This window comes from Physeter macrocephalus, chromosome 8 (genome assembly GCF_002837175.3).
Source record: "Physeter macrocephalus isolate SW-GA chromosome 8, ASM283717v5, whole genome shotgun sequence".
NCBI classification, from domain to species: Eukaryota; Metazoa; Chordata; class Mammalia; order Artiodactyla; family Physeteridae; genus Physeter; species Physeter macrocephalus.
Genome location: NC_041221.1, coordinates 15,769,683 through 15,784,122, shown reverse-complemented (window position 1 = coordinate 15,784,122; position 14,440 = coordinate 15,769,683). Strand labels below are relative to the sequence as shown.

Below are 14,440 nucleotides of genomic sequence, written 5' to 3'. Positions count from 1 at the left end.
GTCATCTGGTGGGAAGAGTGGGTGGGTCAGATGCGCCCCCTGAGCTCCCCACCTCTGCATGAACAGGGCGAGGACCAGGGCACCCTTCATCCGAATCCCAGCCTAACCACCACTTACCATGTGACCTCGGCCAAATTATGGGCCCTCTCTGGGCTTTCACTTTTTTTTATCTATAAAGCGGGTAAGTATAGGCCGATGGAACAGAAGAGAGAGCAGAGAAATAAACCCTCACACATATGGTCAATGATGTTTGACAAGGGTGCCAAGATCGTTCAATGAGGAAAGGACAGTCTTTCCAACAAATGGTAGGGAAATGGACATCCACTTGGAAAAGAATGAAGTTGGACCCGTATCTGACACCATATACAAAGTTACCTCAAAAGGGATCAAGACCTAAAGAAGAGATAAAACTCTTAGAAGAAAACATAGGGGAAAAGCTTCATGGCTGAATCTGGCAAAGCTTTCTTGCATATAACACCAAAAGCACAGGCAAGCAAAGAAAAAAAGATAAATTAAACTACATCAAAATTTAAAACCTTTGTGCATCAAAGGACACTCTCAGTGAAGTGAAAAGGCAACCTATCACAGGAGAAAGTATTACAAATCATATATCTGATACGGGATTAATATCCAAAACATATGAACAGATCCTACAACTCAACAATTAAAGACGAACAACCAATTTAAAAATGGGCAAAGGATGCGAACAGACATTTCTCCAAAGACACGGGAATGGCCAATAAACACATGAAAAGATGCTCAACATCACTGATCACTAAGGAAATGCAAATAAAAACCACAAATGAGATACCACCTCATACCTGTTAGGATGGCTACTGTCAAAACATAACAAATGTTGGCAAGGATGTGGAAAAATAGGAATCCTTCCTTACACACTGTTGGTGGGAATGTAAAATGGTGCAGCCACTGTGGAAAATGGTATGGAAGTTCCTCAAAAAATTAAGCATAGAGCTACCACATAATCCACTACTTCTGGGGATATAACTGAAAGAACTGAAAGCAGGGTCTCGAGGAGATGTGCGTCCACCCACGTTCACAGCAGCATGTTCACAATAGCCAAGAGGTGGAGGCAGCCCAAGTGTCCATCAGCAGATGAAGGATAAACACGAGGTGGTCCATTCATACAGTGGAACCTCATTCAGCCTGAAAAAGGAAGGAAATTCCGACACAGGCTTCCAACATGGATGGACCTGGAGGACATTACGCCCAGTGAGATACACGAGTCACGAAAGGACAAATCCTGGAGGATTCCACTCACGTAAGGGACCCAGAGGAGCCAGATTCCCGGAGACAGAAGGAGGATGGTGGGGCCGGGGGCCGGGGCCGGGGGAGGGGGAGGGGAGGAATGTTTATGGGGACAGAGTTTCAGTTTCACAGGATGAAGAGTCACACAGATGGATGGTGCTGATCGTTGCTAACGCCGTCAGTGTACTTAATACCAGTGAACTGTACACTTAAAACTGGTTAAAATGTTAAATTTTATGTCATGTATATTTTAACACATGCACAACAGGTAAGAATCTCCCACCTTTACCCATTTTCCCACCAGGTGTGTACATTCCCAATCTCAGGGGCAGACCTGGAGTCATGGGCTGGCTTCCTGGAGCTCTAGTCCGGACACCGATCAGATACTCACACGCACCCTCGCACACTCACGTGCTCTTAAATGGAGCCACGCGGTGAGCTCTGAGCTGGCCTGGGCCCACCTCCATCAGGTGGTGTGAGGTGAGGAGGGCACACGGTGCCCCGGCCCCTCTGGTCCTCGAGTTCCAGGGCAGCAGGGCGGCCCCTGTGGGCTGGGGGCCGTGGTCAGAGGAATTCAGGGACAGGAAGAGGACCCAGTGGGGACTCCATGGGGACTGACTCAGCCACACCGCAGAGTGAGCATCTGACATCAGCTCTGCCTGCAGCCCCCGACCCTCCACAGGTGAGGGGTGACAGCCTGCACCTCCGCCCCGGACCTCCCACCTGGTCCTCCCTTGACCAGGCTCACCTGGACTGGGAAGGTGACTCTCCCAGCTGGCTAAGGTGACTAGTGGTGACCAGGGTGGTGGCCACAGGTAGTCCATCCTACCCTTCCTGGACTATTTCCCTCTTCATGAAGCACTAACTTTGAACGTGGGCCAGAATTCCGGTGTCTTGAGCACATGCTTCATGTCCCCAGAAGTCACACGGGGAGCTGGGTCATCGGCACACGGCGCACGTGGAGAGACGGAGCGTGAGAGCAGGCGACCGGGGCGGAGTGCCGGGTGCAGATGAACAGGCACCACGGGGAGCAGCCTCCCTGTGAGCCTCCCCGAGGCCAGGCCGGCTTCCTGGGCGGTACCCCCTGTGCCCCATCCCCGAGCCCTGACTCCCAGGGGACAGGGCACAGCCTGAGAATGGAGCTCCCTGCTGAAGGAAAAGCCGCAGACGTGTTGCCACCCTCACTTGACCCCCACTCCCTCTGGTTTCTCTGTTGCTTCTCTAAGTTCCACGCTGGCTGTCCTGTCCCTCGAGGTCACCCCTCTGGATCCAGATGAAGCACCAGGGTCAGGCATCCCTGCAGGCGGGACAGCACTGCCCCCGTGTGGCCGACTGGCCGCTAGAGCAATCAGGTGCGGCCTTGGAGGAAAGGAGTCCTGTCTTGCTGCACGCCCGCCTGGGCAGGGGCTTGGGGCTCGGCACGGACCCCACACCTTAAGCCCGTCTGCTCGTGCCTTCCAGGGACGCAGCCACGTCCCCACCCTCTCCACGTGCGTCCACTGGCTCGGGCCACAGACCCCGCTGAGGGTCTGTGCAGTGTGTATCCGCACAACTGTATTTGTACCACACATCTGTATCTCTACCACACACCTGACTGTACCCGTACCACCCACCTCTATCTGTACCACCCACCCGAGTACGTCTGTACCACCCACCCGAGTATATCTGTACCACACACAATCAGACCTTTCTTTACATTCTGCATCTCCCCTTCCCCTCACTTCTCTGAATCAAGGAAGGCACCTAATCACACATGCACCATTCCCTGATCAAGGCTGATACGCGGTATGAGAGCAGGCCTCTCAGAGTCGGGTCAGGCCCCACCCCCAGTGATCCTCGGAGATTAAACTGTGTACTGGGCAGCTTCCTCACTGAAGCCATGAACTGCCGTTGCCTGAGACCAGCTTGAGGGGCTCCAGCTTCCTGGGAATCCGGGATGAACCCAGAGCCCAAGGTGCCACAGGTGCAGGATGGGGGAAGAGGTGGACAGGAAAGCCAGCATGTGGAGGGCGGGGTTCCCACGCCACAGGGGGACAGAGTCCACAGAGGCTGGACGCCTGCTGCCCTCACTCTGAGCTTGGGGTGTTTGCAGGCCAGAGCTCAAGGGACAGATGAGCACAGTGCCTCCCAGGGGGAGGAGGGGCCCCGCCGACCATGCCTCCACCTAAAGCGGAACCTGTGGGGGAGGAGGGGGCCCCGCTATGTACACCTCCGTCTAATGGGGGACAGGGAGGCAGGCTAAGGGGCGGTTTGGGCTGAGGCAGTGGGGCACCAGCTGGGAGTCCACCTGAGCACCTGGAGGTCCCAGGCCTCACGGAGTCAGGAATTTGGGGACTGACCTCACCGGAGCACAACTTGGGATCGTGGGCTGGTGTCCTCACAAGTGTGTTGAGTACGGAGAGGCACCCAAATGGAAAGGCGTGGAGACCCTCAGAGTCCCCCTTGGACCCTTCTCCATGAGCTCACAAGGCCAGTCTGAGCCACCCAGATTCTCTACCTCAACCCCAAGTAGTGTGGTCAGTGACATTCCTTGTAATCAGACACCACAGATAAGAAACCCACAGCCCCCAGGCTCCATCCCCAACCAGCACAGGTCCCCCAAAACAGACCCCACGGATACCCAATTTCTGATGCCCCAGACCCATTTATAGATCACTGACACCCCCCCCCAGAATCCCAACGTCCTCACAGCCCCCGCCCCAAATCCTGGTTTGGGGAAGCACACTTTAAGGGTGAGGGGACAGAAAGAGCCTAAAGCGATTCCGTGGGGGGGGGCACAGGGCCACCCTGGGACTGGCTGTGCGCCCACCACGTGGGGGGCTGACTGCATCCCCCCTTCTGCTTTCATGTGTGAAAAACCGTAATTAACAGTCGATCAGAGCGCACAGGGGTGCATCATTAGTAAGTGAGAGAAAGCCCATTCCCTTCTAAATCAAATTTGGGTTTGTATTTCCAAAGAAGTTTCACGAAATGCAAACCACCTCAAGTCACAGAGGATGGATGAATCTCGGGATTTCCACGAGCAGAGCCAGGGTGCACCCCAGAAGGTGCCGGACCCCTTGGAGCTCCAGGTGAGCACAGCTGAGACGGATGGGGACGAGAGCACATGTGCTTTATTGCTTACGCTGCATATTCAAATGAATACAATAAACCCCTTTAAAAAGTAAGGCACATGAGCAGCCTTCTGTGCAAGTTCCGTATTATTTAAAATTCCTATTGGCTAATAAAGTATTTCCACTCTAGAACTGGAGCTATCTAGAAAAGCACATGATGAGTTTTTTGCAAGCAGAGTACCTGTAACATTATTATATCTTACCTCATGGCACAATTAAACAGCCTCAAATCAAATGTGTGTATCTAAGTAATGATTTAACTACTGTTACAACTGCAAAACGTTAACCAGCTTATCTACATATGTACAGTTGGGTCCCCAAGTAGTAATCATACAAAATCTAAAGGAAGAACAGTATCTAACTCATCTGTGTACCATCTTGTTACAGGTAAGAGATTTGGCATTTTCAGTCTTTTTTTCCATAAGTCCCGTTGGTATTTGCAGGAGACCAGTGTCATACGATGCTGAAGACCATGGAAAGATACTGTTCATATGACACCTGAATCCAGCCGTCCTGATCCGTATCGTAGCGTCTGAATATATCTGTCAACCTCTGAGGAAAAAACAAGAGGTGTTTCGATGTAATACTTATCAAACAGAAGGAACCAACAGTACTGGTAAAAGGGCATTCAGGAACCCAATTTCAGAAGCATTCATGTCTCTGCCCGCAGAGGGGCACGGGCAAGGTGCCCTCGACCACCCTCAAAAGCCAGGCCGGTCCACCCTGGAGATGCGGTGGGGGCGGGGGGGCCGGGGCGGGGCAGGACAGCAGCGGGTAGGCGGGTGGGCCGCCAGTCCAGCTCCACTACACACTGCAGCCCTGGGTCCTGGCGGAGCCCTCTGGCCCCAGAACCTGGCTTCCCAAGTCCCTGGTGGTGAGCCTGGCTCCTCCCTTCCCACTCTAAGGCTGTTCTCCTGGGGGGCCTCCCTGAAGGCTCACCTCTGCTCTGGCCACATGCCACTCAGGACAAAGGGAAACCAGCCCCCACTGGGCTCCTCTTTTAGAACCTGCCACCCAACAGGGGAAGCCCAGCGCAGAGCCAGAAGGGCAGGAGCTCCTCGTGCCAGCCCAGGACCCTGGCTGATGCCCAGTCCCCCTCCCCACTCAGGGCCTGCCCGCCCACCTCTTCCTGCCCGACACCCCCCACCCCTGCTACAGACCCCCGCCCCCGTCCTCTGCTGCCCACCCACCTCCTGCCCGACGCCCCCACCCCTGCTACAGACCCGCCCCCCAGCTGCCCGCCCACCTCCTGCCCGACGCCCCGAGCCCCTGTCTGACCACACCCCCAGGGCGCCACCTCAGTCTGTTCACACGCCTGGCCGCCCGACAGCAGGGACAGTTAGGTAAGTGCCACCCCAAGTGACAGACGCCGGGCAGCCATGGCAGGCTCTGAAGAAGCCTCCTGACAGAAGACAGTGCCCCAGGCTCATCGTGACCTTGGTGGTCGCCTGTCCACCTGCCCAGGGGCCGAGAGCAAGGCTGCAGCCTGGCCCGTGAGCCGCGTCTCCTGCACCTCAGTCTCTCCAGTTCCACCCCTCTCCTGTGCTGGGCAGGCTGACGGCCAACAACATACGGGCTGACACAGGTGACAGTCCACACGGGCGTCAGCCGGGAGCTTCCTGCGTGTGAAACGCTGGCGTGACACAAACCACAGAAACCACCAGCGGCAGTAACCTCCTGCCGGGAGACCGATGGGTGATTTCCCTTTCTTTACACTTAACTGTCTTTTCCCGAGATTTCTACAAGTTTCCACGTTGCTTTGTAGGAAACAATTTTCAAAAAGCCTTTTTCTTTTTGGAAAGAGGCAGATGAAAGAAAACACTTTTGAGGGCTTTTGAGGATTTTTTACACGTGGCCTGCAGCTTAGCCTTTCCTTTCGATTCCCCACCTCTGTGTAGTCCAGCGTTCCGGCTCCTCCTCCAAGGGCGGGAGGGGGCAGGGCCAGCAGCAGGCTCCCAGCGTGGCCCAGAGGCAGCGCGTGAGCTTCTCAGGGGACTCAGATCCTGCTACTCTGGGGGCTGAAAGCTGACATGCGATGACCCTTGCTTACGCAGAGGTGTAAGGATCGGGTGGTCACTTACGGGACATAACCTCAGCTGAAAATCCTAAGCCCACAACAATCCAGACGCAGATCCTAGCGAGAGGCTTTCACACTACACCTGTTCCTAACGTGTGCCGACAACACTGCAAACACGCAATCCTGCCTCAGCAGACCCTGAGAGGGAGAGGCGGGGTGATAAGGCTCTCCGCTTTTCAGACACGTGAGGATTAAATGCTAACAGACCGGGCTCTCCAAGTCACTGGAGGACAGGGACTGATGGGCCCAGATTCCCCGGGAAAGAAATCAGGATAGCAGACCAGGCAGAGAAACTTCACTTCCTGAACTATCACTTTAACGGGGAAAACACTTGAGAATGCTTTCCCAAATTCCAAATTATACTGATAACCTCATGCCCAGCACACCCCTCTGTGGATTCTAAAACCAACAAGACGTAACCTCGATCTGAATGCGAACCGCAAGGGTATCTTTCAGGGATAGGTTCTACTGAAATGCTTACGGAAAACACATTCGCTTCCCATAAATGGAACTGTGACAGAATTAAGAGGGGGGGTGTCACAGAGTCTCATGTAGACTTGGCCATGAGTTGATAACTGCTGAATCTAAATAATGGGCACACAGGTTCGTTATACTGTACTCTATTTTTTTTTTTGAGATTTGTCAAAAAAAAAAAGTTTTGAAAGACACGAGGGTTTATACCAACTCACCGCATTTCTCAAGCTTAAATCTAGGGAACCTGGCTCCCTACCTAGAAACGAGAGCGGGGCGTGCGTGGGAGCAGCCAGGGTGGGCTCGAGCGCCCCCGCCCTCCACCCTAGGAGGGCTCCTCTGGGCGCCCCGTCCAGGCCCGCGCTTGGTTCCCTCCTGGGCAAAGCGGTGAGGAACCACACAAGCGCTGACTGCAGGGAACCGTGAGGCGGCGGTCACTGCGATTGCCAGCCCCGCCAGACACTGTTTCTCACACCCACACAGGGCCCCCTGCGCTCAGGGCAGAGCTCCTAGCTTAGCAGCCGGCGGCGCACACGACAGAAGCTTACCCGATTCTCATAATAAAATACACCAAAATACCAGGGCATGCATGCCAAGAGCCCACCAGATCCGCTCCAAAAGGACAGCTCCCAGAGTTTTCAGGGCAGGAGGGGCCCTGCTGTCTGCACCTCCATCTAACAGAACAACTAGCTGTTCCTACAAACAGCACACTAACTTCTCTAAGCTCCGGAACCAGTTTTACGCGTCCGACCCCTGCTCCCGTGCTGCGCCATCCCATCCCCTCCTGCAGTCAGTGCCTGCGGCCCGCGCAGCCGGTACCTGCAAGACGATGCAGCCCTGGATGAAGTCGTCAAAGGCGATCTGCCCCCGTCCTTGTCTGTCGAACTTCCGAATGAGGGTGTCGTGAAACTGGTCAGAGAGCCGGTACCCTGGAGGAGGAGGGAGGAGTCAGCACCCACGCTCCCTCCCCAGACCCCAGCCTCTCCCTCCCGAGAGAACACGACACGGGCCCCAGGGGACATGGGCCCCAGGGATCCCCGGGCGCAAGCGCACTGCAACACGCTGAGAGCCTGGTGGCCACTGTGCAGTGCCGGCCCCACCCCGAGGAGGGACTCACTCAGAGACCAGCAGCCCCTTCCCGGAGGGTCCCGAGTAACCCAGTCACCAGTTCACACCAACCCTAGTGCCGCGCCCCTCGCCCCGAGGGGTCTTCTGGACCGCTGTGGGGTTAGCCTCCTTAAAAGCCCCTTATTGTTGAATTTTACTACGGTATTCACTTAACGGTGAAGCTGTGGATAACTGGGCTGCCCTGGGTTACTCATTGCTGGAGGATGCTTCGCCAGCTAAAACCTCGCGCCTCGCACGAGGAGCGGAGGTTGACTGATGGCCCCTCCCCCACCTCAAACAGCTCACTGACGTCAGGACAGGAGGCCAGGACAGGAGGCCGTGAGGAGGAAGGCGGCAGCCCTCGCAGGGTCACCCAGGTGACCGCTGACTCCACCTTCAGCTTGCGGGCGTCCTGGAAGGCCTCCAGCAAGGACGCCCCGGGGCGGCTCCAAGCCCTTCCCCTTCCTTCCCTCCTAACCTCACCACCTGTGTGACCGTGGTTTCCTTACTTATTCAGGAGGCAAGATCCAGGTGCCAACATATTTTTACTCGTTTTCAGTCTCGCTGGAATCTTTGCAAGGATATGTACACCTACTGTCTGAGTGAACGTCACAGTTAATTACCTGTACAAGCACTTCTCTACTGAAAAAGAGTCACACATGCAAACACGTAACAGTACTTTCCAGAGTGGTCAGCGCGCTCTATGCATCCTGTGACTCAAATCCACCCCCCTGCCCTGCAGCTGAGTAGAAGACAGGACACCGACTTAGAAAAGAGCGACGGGCGGGTGCCGGATGGGCGCCCCCTCACGCCGGTACCGGCGCCTGTGGCCCAGAGAGACAAGAGGCCCGGCTGGTGAGGGTGAGCCTGGGACATGGTGACAGGGCAGTGCCCGCCCAAGCCATCGCTGGGCAATGGTTTCCTGCCTAGGCTGGGAAAGGACACACGAGGTGGTGGCAAAGACACAGCAGCAGGGAGAGCAGAGCTCTGGAATCAGACAGGGCTCCGCTGGCCGCCGGGACTCTTGCACCTCTGGGCCCGCTCCTCCCTCCAAACGCAAGACGTGAACCCCCCTCAGCAGACCATTTCAGGGTCAGTGAGGCAGGTGGAAAGCCCACTGGCCCCCTCACTGTGTGTCCCCCGGCCCCGCTGCTGCACTTCCGGGGCCCAGATGCCCAGCGGGGGTAGCGATGGGCACCCAGCGCCTGCTCTCGGCACCAGGAGAGAAGCCGGCCGCCAGTCAGTACCCATGGCAGAGGGCGGGTCCGGACCAGGGCGCCACCGCGTCCACCCGGAGCCAACGGCACCAAGAAAGGGGTGGAGGCTGCTGTAGACCTGCTGGGGCCTAACTCAGCCGACCCGGCTGTGAACACCCCGCTAAGGCGCTCAGGGGAGCCCAAGGCTCGGGCTCCAGGGATGAAGTGACGGTGCCGCCTTGGACTCCTCAGCATGAAAAGGGGGCAGAGCAAATGCAGCAGGAAGATGCTGAAAGCGAGCAAAGAGGAAGCGAGGGTTCACTACACTCTCGTGAAATTCCTTATACAAACCACACTGGCCTTGAGCCGCCAGGGGCTGGGTGCAGGACGGGGTCGTTTGCTGGGGATGGGGCTGGCAGCACCCCCCCCCCCCCCCCGCCACTAGCAGAGTATGAGGCCCAGGCCTTATGCACCTTCTTATTTCCAGGTCTCTGCACCTGGCATGTAGCACATACTAGGAATAAGAGCCTAAAAAATGAACGGATGGACCATCAAATCCAGCAGGTGCGCTGGTCAGTCACACAGCCCCGCCAGGGCAGGCCTGAGACCCTGTGTGGCACTAACAGAGGTCAGAGGACACCTTAGGGCTTGGCCTCCCCCGGCACCCCCGACTCCCTCATGCACCTGCTGAGCTACAACACAGCCCCCAGCTTGGCCGACAGACGCTTGTTCTTAGGAGTGAAACCAAAACAGGAAATTTCACTCCTGGGGTACATTTCCTAACTGTTACTAACAAGTAACCCGTGAAAGGGTGACGGTGCTCCTTGTGTGGAAGAAAAGGCTCCAGAGAAGGCCCTAGGAAATGGCGGACCAATCACAGGCAGAAACTTTTTGGAATAACTGAAGAAATGCTGCAACCGAATATTTACTTTTTCCAGGAAAAGCTGCAAGTCAGGAAGGATCTCGGCTGTGCCCAGCTCGACGGGGCCTGTCGGCTCGCGACCTTGAGGGACCACCGCTGACCTACCACGGCCACGAACATCCCAGGTCTGACCCGGGCTTGTCGACCTCAGCGTTGCCAACGTGAGCTCCCAGGACGCGACGGTCTCTGGCACTAAGTCAAAAGAGGGCTCCGGGGCCTGACGAGGTTAGAAACACTGTGTTCGGTGACACCTGTGGTCACCAGTCTGGAAGTTAACTCACAGGGTCCAGGTTCCAGCCGGCCAGGCCTCCGGCTCCCTCCTGCCCAGGACAGCTCTGCGGGGGCCACCTCCCTCCCAGCCCCCCACCTAAGGCACAGCAAGGTCAGCTGCATTCCAAGTGTCAATTCAGAGAACCTGAGGTCAATGTCCTGCCCAAAGCCTGACCCACGCGTGGCAGGCTCACGACACAAACTTCCTGTGGGGTCCCAGAGCCTCTAAAGCAAGATGAGAAACCGGGGAGGACAGCCATAAAGGACACGCCCAGAGAAAGAGAGGGGGAGGGGAGAAGCACATTAATAGCCACCAGAACCAAAACGTACTTTATATTATTAAACCCTGAACTAGTGGGAATAAAGTACGTCGTAATCTAACAGAAGGGCCGCGAACAGAGGGCCAGCGACTGCCAAACGAACCAGAACCTTGGGGTAACGACTACAGTCCTCCCTCCATAAAGAACAAATCCCCAGTTCCCCTCAGGCCCACGTGGGCGCCGGGCCAGAAGGCCCGCTGACGCGCTCTGGAAGGCACCACGTGAACACTGCTCACAGCACGGCACACACTCGGGCTGGCACGCATGTGGCACACGTGCTGACATGCGCTTGAGAATGGAGCTTCCACACTCAGGCCTGCGCTCCACGCAACTCACGGGCTCGTCCCCTGTGGGCATTTAATCTTCTTTCTGTGTATGTTCACGTCAGGAAATGTAAATAGTCCTACACGGTTTTATTTTGACTTGTTCACTTTAAATTGTTTCAAAAGCTACATTCTCAATGTGCCTGTGACATCACTCCACTTCACAAAAGACAAACTACTGCATAGCCCTTATCTCATTTTGGATGAAAAACCGTATAGAAGCCTCCAAGTCAAATATAAGCCTTCACAATATAAGTAACATGAAAATATAAAACTGCGTGATGTAAACAAAAATTTCACATACACTGCTTTAAAAATCATTAAGTTAAACAAAGTAACAAGTTAAACTTTATGGCCCTGGCTCCAAAATGAAACAGCTACGCAGTCAAGACAAGTGTTTTACCAAAACCTGAGAGGGCTTGCTTGAGCTCGTTCTTGTCGATCATGCCCGAGTTGTCCCTGTCGTAGGTGCGGAAGACGTTCTGCCAGTCCGTGATGTACTTCCAGACGCCAGTGAACTCGCTGAAGTTCACGCCGGCCTTGTTCTCTCTGTCAAACATGGCTGAGACGGAAGGGCGTGAGTCAGCAAGAACCTAGAGCAGAGGCGCAGCCACACCCCCGGCGGGCCTGGCTCCTCCGGGACCCAGCCTGGTGTTCGGCCAGCAGGTCCCCAGGTGCTGGCGGAGACCCAGCCACAGCCCTAAATCGTGCTAGGTGGGCATGAGGCGTGCGAGCCAAACACCCTGGTGGAGCCACGGTACAAACGCTCTACACCGAAGCAGGTTCCTCAACAGCATGGCGGCGGCAGGGCACGCCGCGCTCAGGGAGGAACCGGAGCCGCAGCGCAGAGCCGTCGAGGGGCCACCCCAACCCTCCCAGCTCTGGTGCCATTCCCGGAGCCGCCCCCTGTCCCCCAGCGGACCCGAGTCCCGAGTGGCGGCTCAGAAGAGTCCTCGGGCGAGGGAGGCCTCTACTCCGATGAGAACAAGACTACCGGCTTTAGATTATTTTTTTAGTAAGGCCTGCCTTTCATTGAGAAAAAAAACCAGCCTAATTCCAGGTCCAAATAAGAACGAACTTATAACTACATTTACATATAACTGCAGGCACAATGGCTAAAAACGCAGTCTGAAACACTGCTACAGAGAAAGTAATACAGCGTTTGGTCTCTTTTCAGGCCATCTGAGCGTTCTTGGTTTGGTCACAAGCACATCCCACTTCAGAGACATTTCGCACGAGCAGAGAAAGTAATACACCGTTTGGTCTCTTTTCAGGCCATCTGAGCGTTCTTGGTTTGGTCACAAGCACATCCCACTTCAGAGACATTTCGCACGAGAGCTCGCACGCCTCCTGTGGTCAGCAGACGTGCGAGACCTAAGTACGTGAGATCTTTAGACTGAGAAAGGAAGGACGGTTGCACAGTCAACTCAAAGTAAAGACTCAGCGAAGGGCCAGGGCGGGTGGCAGTTCCGGACGAGAAATCGGGTCAGAAGCACAGCAGGACGGTGCTGCCCCCACTTACATATGATTGACCGGACAGTCACTGGGTTAAATGGAGTCCAGGTGCCTGAAACAAAAAGCAGAGATTGAGAAGGAGAAGAAACTCTGAATCCCCAGTTGTAACCCCAGAGGCCAGAGAAAATAAGTAATTAGCTTTCAACATCAAGACCCCAGAGCCACGGTTCTCTGCAGGGGACGCCGCCCCCAGGACGATGGGTGGGTCAGGTCCTATCCACGCTGCCCAGGGAATCGCTCAGGTCCAGCCAGACATTCCAAGCTGCTCAGGAAGGCCTGCACCTGGAAGCTCACTCTTGTTCACTTTATAACCAAGAGACGCTATTTTAATACTCACTGAACTTCCCAGGGCCACAGCACCAGGTAAGCTGAGAAGATGGCACTTAGCTGTGCTAAGAGCGTCGCCAGTTACCACTTCAGAAAATCCCACCCAAGGGCACCACCGCTACCAGGACCAGGGCAGCTGCACACGTCGTGCAGCGACCCTGCCGGAAAGCACACCGGGAAACCACACTTTACATTTTTCTCCTAACATGACAGTCTGGGCAGCAGACTGTTTTCTCTGAAATTGTGAAAAGGCAGGACACATCGCTCCACGATTCGCTTCAGAGCGGTGACGGGGACGTTACCGAATGCCTGTTATAAAGGAGACTGTTGACACTGGTGGAGTTGACGGTTGAGAACCTTTTATCCACTGTGACCATGGAATGCTCACCAGGTACCCTTATGCCCAAGGATCTGTTTTCAGAGCGATGTGCACCTTTACCAATTTTGATACTCACTAAACACAATGTAAAAACATTTTTATGGGGCGGGAGAGCAGCATCTCTCCCCATCCCCCCATTTTCCCCTCTCTACAGACGGTTTCAGCTCGGCGTGGCAGAGTCCCATCCCCTGGCCCCGCACGAGGCAGCACCCTTCCTGCCTGGCCGCGACCGCTGGGCTCCGAGCACGTCCCCGACCTGGCCCACGCGCGCTTCTCCCGACGTCCAGCATGGCCCCCCAAACACACGCACACCTTCACCTCAACCCCTGCCTCTCCTTATACCTCCGTTTATACAAGGCTTCCTCAGAGGAGCCCTCCTGAGCGCCCCGCACCCAGGCCCCTCGGTCACCCCAGCTGCTCCACCGGCGCCCTGAGCCTGGCCCGCAGCGGGGACCCCTGTGAGCTGGCTGCGCATCTCTGCAGACTTCACAGGCGTTTGGGGGAGGGCAGGCGGGAGGACGTATAGCAAGGTATCAGAGAAGGTCAGCGTCGTTGAAAACCAGCGTACGAAGAAACCGTGCTACAGAGAAGCCAAGAGAAAGAGGAGGACTCCATGCACAGAAGGGTGTCTCTTCTTCGCCGTTTCTGACTTTCTAGCTGCTCAGGCCCTGGCTGGCGTTTCCTCAGGAGATAACCCACCAGGACCAGGAGCCCGGGAAACCAAACGCAGCTGCTGGACTCCTTCCTGCCTTCCTCCACCTCTGGCGCAGGCTGTGACCCGAGAGTCCTCGACGATGCCCCGCCGGGCGGCCTGCGCCCACTCTGCGCAATCCGGCTGAGAGCGGGGCTGCCTCCCTGGCCACGCTGGCCAACGACTCGGCCGAACGCGTTTTCAACAGAAGCGGCACGAGTGAAATAGTCGAATGATGATGCAAACACGGGCACCTTCGCGGTGAGGGCCAGGCCGAGGGAGGCGTGGGCCAGAGGAAGTGGCAGCGAGCTGGAGGGCCGTGAGTCAGGAGAGCGGCAGGTCGCCCTGGGCGGAGCCGGCGTGGGGAGGGGAGCCGCAGGCTGGCCAGCCTGGGACGCGGAGACAGGCTCCTGGTGGCCGCCCCCCCCCCCCCCCCCCCCCGCCCCGCCGCCCCCACCGGGGC

The 14,440-nt window shown here is 56.1% G+C and overlaps 1 protein-coding gene across 3 annotated transcripts in view; it reads right to left on the bottom strand.

Moving 5' to 3' along the window:
• Window positions 1-4,195: 4,195 nt before the first annotated feature.
• The window catches only part of PDCD6 (programmed cell death 6), a 16,045-nt gene continuing 5,800 nt past the window's right edge, over window positions 4,196-14,440 (bottom strand). Inside the window, exons 3-6 of one of the 3 annotated variants that reach the window (XM_007111367.4) lie at window positions 12,588-12,632; window positions 11,475-11,627; window positions 7,747-7,856; window positions 4,196-4,931 (exon numbers count right to left, since the gene is read on the bottom strand). In XM_007111367.4, coding sequence (XP_007111429.1) covers window positions 4,833-4,931; window positions 7,747-7,856; window positions 11,475-11,627; window positions 12,588-12,632 — 407 coding nt within the window. In that variant the 3' untranslated portion in view covers window positions 4,196-4,832. Of the gene's footprint in view, window positions 4,932-7,746; window positions 7,857-11,468; window positions 11,628-12,587; window positions 12,633-14,440 lie in introns of all 3 variants that reach the window. The other 2 variants (XM_007111368.4, XM_028492777.2) reach the window with 2 other exon arrangements.